General features: G+C 44.3%; 1 protein-coding gene across 1 annotated transcript; it reads left to right on the top strand.

Annotated features, from left to right (window-relative positions):
* The first annotated feature begins 676 nt into the window (after positions 1-676).
* Positions 677-5,374, top strand: C1GALT1C1 (C1GALT1 specific chaperone 1). The gene is made up of 2 exons (XM_072626925.1): positions 677-928; positions 4,273-5,374. The coding sequence occupies exon 2, from the start codon at positions 4,278-4,280 to the stop codon at positions 5,229-5,231; it is 954 nt and encodes a 317-aa protein (XP_072483026.1). The 5' UTR covers positions 677-928; positions 4,273-4,277; the 3' UTR covers positions 5,232-5,374.

Here is a 5,374-nt window from a genome sequence, read left to right as displayed (position 1 = left end):
ATACTTTGGCCAAATAATGAAAAGACCAGACTCACTAGAAAAGACCCTGATGTAGGGAAAGGTTGAAGGCAAAAGGAGAAGGAAACAGCGGAGGAGGAAATAATGAACATGAGTTTGGGCTGACTTCAGGGAATAGTGGCGGATAGGCCTGGTGTGGTATGGTCCCACGGGGTGACATAGAGTCGGACACGACTGAATGAAAAAGTGTTGACCTTGGGCAAGTCATTTCCCCTCTTTGAAGCTGTTTCCTCATCTGTCAAATTAGTTGGCCCCTCAGGTCCCTCCCAGTCCTCGACTTAAAACCTTAATTTTAAAAACAGCCTATGACGGCAGCTCCCAGCGGCACAACTCCACCAGGGATTTCACTGGGCACTGCCGGAATGACCCACGGAGCCTGGGGAGCGCATGCCGCCGTCTACGTGCACTGGCCCTCCGGGCCTGACCAATGGGCTGCCGCGTTACCGCTAGAATTTCCGAGGAGAGAGCCGGCCCGGCATCACACACGCGCGGCGCGCGCGTCACAGGGGGTCGGGAGGCTTGCAGCCTCCACGTTCCCTTCCCCAGGTGGACTGTGCGTTCTGTCCCCGAAGCACGCCGGCTGACGCCGCGCCGCCAGGCCGGCCGCCGCGCGCTCACTGGCTCCTCCCCCTCCACCGCCTCCCGCCTCCCGCCTCCCGCCTCCCGCGTCCCGCCGCGCGCAGCTTCCTCCTCCTCCTTCTCCCTCTCCTAACCCCGCCCTGCCCTGCCCTCCCCCTCCCTCCGGGCCCCGCCTCCAAGAAGCCGGCCCCACCTGGGAGCACAGCCGGGGGTGGGGGGTGCGGGGCCTGACGAACTGACAGCCTGCCCCAGCCTGACCAGAGGAGCTGCGGTGGGACTCCCGCGAGCACCCTGCCTCCCTCCCGCCCACCGGCCGCCAGCCTTCTCGCCGGTGAGTGCCGGGACCCCGCCCCTGCCCCATGGGGGGCGCTGTTTGCGAAGGGGTGGGAGCGCTGGAGGGAAGCGTCGCCCCCCCCCCCCTTCCCCCCAGCCCTCTTCGAGCTTCTCCCCTCCCCCCTTATCTTTTTAGTGCTTCTCCCCTCCCTTCCTGCACCTCCTGGAGAGACACATGCACACACATACTACACACAGCGCGCGTGCGCACGCCTTTCTCCCTCCCACCGTCCCCCTCCTCCCGTACCTTCTCCTAAGCTCCAAACCCCGCTGTCAGTTACGCCGAGGATTTCTGTTCCCCTCTCTCCTGTCTGCACCGACTTGATTCCTGGACCCAGGATTCAACCCCTATGCTTTTGGCTTCCTGGGGAAAAGCTTCATCATTTAGGAAAGTTTAGAAAAATTGTTTTTCCTTTTTATTCCGAAGAACACATTGCCTGTAATGCAGTGGTCTCTCCCTCCCCAACACCATCACCATCATCACACCTCTCCCCTAATACACGACCTTGGTGTTTGATGCAAAATTCTGAAACCTCTGTTGGCCACTGACAAGCCAAATGGCCACTAGGAATAGTCAGAAATATGGACCCGAAATCAGAATTATAAAAATATTTGTAGCAAGCGGTCCCTCATGCACACAAGGTCGTTGTGCCACCTGGCAATTCCTATAAACTGCCAGCTCTCCTTTCTCTTACACATAACTATGTTTATGCAGCAAGTGGCACTGCCCAACCCGGAACTCCCTCCTGCCCTATCCCATCCACCCAGCCAAGCTTCTCCACACCCTTTACTAGTCCTCAGGTGACAGGAGAAATTTTTTTTTTCCAGAAAGACAATGGAGGGGAAGGGGGAATGATTACAGGGTTTATATTAGGTAATTAGTATGGGTTGATTGGTGTGGTAGAGGGTCTTTGAGGGAAAATAAATTCCTTTCATCAGAAGGAGAAAAGGACAGATTTTTTAATGACTCATTTGTGAAATTCATCGTAGAAGGAAGTACGGTGAAGGTTACCATACCATGCTAGTAAGGAAACTGACCTTGGGAGTCAAGGAGCCTGCCCAGCTGGCTATATCTGTAAAGAATCCATCTCTCAAAAAAAAAAAAGAATGCATCTGTCTCTGACATCTAAGGATTCCAATGGGCAAATAGAGAGAACTCTAAGAGAACAAGTAGAATACTAGAACTGAGCTTTAATTTTGGCAGTGTCAAGAAGGTTGAGGAAACATTCACTTTTCTGTAGCATAAATATTATTACAAATTGTTCTTCTGTAACTATTTGACAGAACCTTGATTTTATTTCTAATCAGAATGTTGATATAGACTTTTCTGTAGTATGTTGGCACCATGTAGTAGTAGATAAAAAGCCTCGAAGGAAAGAAGACCTGGGTTTAAGCACACACACACACGTGAAAGAGTGACCCTAGTCAAGTCACTTATGTAAGTTGCATATATAACATAAATAAGGTACATTGATAGAGGTTCTTTATCCAGGGTTTCCCTAAACCAATAAAGTTACTGGTTCGGTCCCTACAAGATTATAGATTCAGTGCTGGAAGGGACTTTAGACACCATCCAATCTACCTCCCTCATTTTACAGAGAAGAAATTGAGACAGAGAAATGAAATGGCTTCATCCATAACATTTTAGGTCTAGAGAAGAAAAGCTCTTAGTAGCCATCTAGGCCATCTCCTTTTTTCTAAAGATGAAGAACTGAGTTCCAAGAACATTCAAGTTACTTTGCCAAAGCTATATAGATAGTGTCATAGCTGAAATTTGAGCAGTCCTGACTCCTAATCTGGTAGGCTTTAAATGGCATCATCACCCTGCTCCCTTGAAACTCCCCCAAACCTTCCATCCCATTGAAATAGCTTCTTGGAATTACTTTTTTTGAAATAATACACATTTTATCTTAAATGGAAGGAAGAAAATGGTCCTTTGAAGACCCTGCCTCTTTCTCTTAAAACCGTTGTGACCTTGGGCAAATCATTTCCCCTTCCTAGGCCTCAGTTTCCTCCTCTGTAAAACAAAAGTTAGATTAGATGACCTCTAAGGTTCCTTTCAGCTCAAGTTCAAATCCTATGTATAAATGGCCATCAAGGTCAACTAATCAGTAGATGATGCCTTATGTTAATACTTCCTCCTTTTGAGAAAGAGTAAAAAGTTGGGTAATAGTCAAATAGTTAGCCTTAGGAATAAAAACATTAAGATTAACACAACATGGATTGTCAAACTCAACAGACATGACATGAAAATAAACGGAAGTGTCAATACAGGTGCTACCTACCAACTTGCTGATTTGTCATGAATTTACCATCTTGTCTTTCATTTTTTTAGGAGAAAAGACAGTGTCAGTACATTTGGATAAAATTTGGCATAATAAGAATTCACTTTAAGGTTGGCAAAGCACTTTACATATCAATCAATCAGTAGGTATTTATTAAACATTCACAATGTGCCAGGCAGTACTGGGCACTGGAAATAGAAAGTGAAATAGTCCCTTCTGTCAAAGAGCTTACATGCTATCAATAGATGATCTTTTTTTATTTTTTTCAATTAACAGCCATTTATTTTCCTCTCCTTCTTACCTCCCCACCACTGAAAAAAGGTAAAACAAACCTCATGTAACAAATATGCATAGTCAGGTAAAACATATTCCCACATTGGACATGTCCAAAATATTAGATACATTATCTCATTTGAGCTTCACAAGAACCCTGTGCAGTAGATACTATTATTATCCCCATTTTATAGGTAAGGAAATTGAGGCTCAGAAAGGTTAAGTGACTTGCCCAGGATCACACAGATGACAGTCATCTGGAACCAGGATCTGAACCCAGGTCTCCCTGTCTCTACTACTCCACACTACCTTTCTTTAAACTGCCCCATAATAAAGTCAAGGAACTACATTCCCTTAGATGGAAGCCAAGAATCAATCAGTTAACAAACACTTAATAAAAACTTACCATGTGCCTGGCATTTCCATTCCAATTCTACCTTATAGAGAAGTGATGCATCAAAGCTCTGACTTTACCCAGTAGTTTCATACTGTTGGAATATAGACTGTTATAGCCATGTGTGCAGTGGCCATGTTTTTCAGAGCAGAAATCCAGATACATAGTCAGATGAAAGATACCTTTTCTTTCAAGGTCCTGTTAAAAGTATGTTTTCTTTCCTTGAAATCTAGGAGACACTGCCACTGTATGGATATGTTCTATAAAATGAACCTGGTAACTATAATTTTAGGCCTTATAGGGACAAAAGTCATATGAGCAAATAGAAAATTAAATGACTGGACTATGCCTTTCCATAAGGTATCTGAAGGGTCTTTTTCTTCTTTATAGGAAAAATGCTTTTTGAAAGCAGTTCATTTTTGAAGGGTATGATGCTTGGAAGCATTTTCTGTGCTTTGGTTACTATGCTAGGACACATTAGGATTGGTCATGAAAATATAACTCATCATGAGCACCATCACCTTCAAGCACTTAGCAAAGAAGATTTTCTGAAAATTTCCGAAGCTGAGCGCATGGAACTTGTTAAGAGTATTCGTGTATACTGTATGATACTTGTCAAACCCAAAGACGTGGGTCGTTGGGCAGCTGTGAAAGACACTTGGACCAAACACTGTGACAAAGTAGAGTTCTTCTGTACTGAAAGTATTAAGGTGTTTGAGTCAATTAATCTTGAAACAAATGACATGTGGACAATGATGAGAAAAGCATATAAATATGCCTATGATAAGTATAAAGATGAATATAACTGGTTCTTCCTTGCCCGACCTACTACATTTGCTGTAATTGAAAATTTGAAGTTTTTCTTGTTGAAAAGAGATGCAACACAACCATTTTATATAGGCCATACTATAAAATCTGGAGAGCTTGAGTATGTGGATGTTGAAGGAGGAATTGTCTTAAGTATAGAATCATTAAAAAGACTGGACAACCTTCTCAGTGACCCCGAAAAGTGTCCTGAACAAGGAGGTATGATTTGGAAGATATCTGAAGATAAGCAGCTAGCAGTCTGCTTGAAATATTCTGGAGTGTTTGCAGAAAATGCTGAGGATTCCGAAGGAAAAGATGTATTTAACACCAAATCAGTTGGGTTTCTTATTAAAGAGGCAATGTCTAATAACCCCCAGCAAGTAGTAGAAGGATGCTGTTCAGATATGGCTGTCACTTTTAATGACCTGGCTCCAAACCAGATGCATGTGATGATGTATGGCGTATACCGGCTTAGGGCATATGGACACACTTTTAATGATGCATTAGTTTTCTTACCTCCAAATGGGTCAGACAACGACTGAGCTCTAGAAGAAGTCAGCGTGTAGATAGTATAGAACATGCAATGGTTTGCCATTGCATACGGTAACTTAACTGCACGTCCACATAGCGGGTTCTTTGGGGATTTGTTTTTTGTTGATTTTTTTAATTTGTGGGAATTGGTGTG

The sequence above is a fragment of the Notamacropus eugenii genome, chromosome X (genome assembly GCF_028372415.1).
Source record: "Notamacropus eugenii isolate mMacEug1 chromosome X, mMacEug1.pri_v2, whole genome shotgun sequence".
NCBI lineage: Eukaryota > Metazoa > Chordata > Mammalia > Diprotodontia > Macropodidae > Notamacropus > Notamacropus eugenii.
This window is presented reverse-complemented; position numbering and strand designations above follow the sequence as displayed.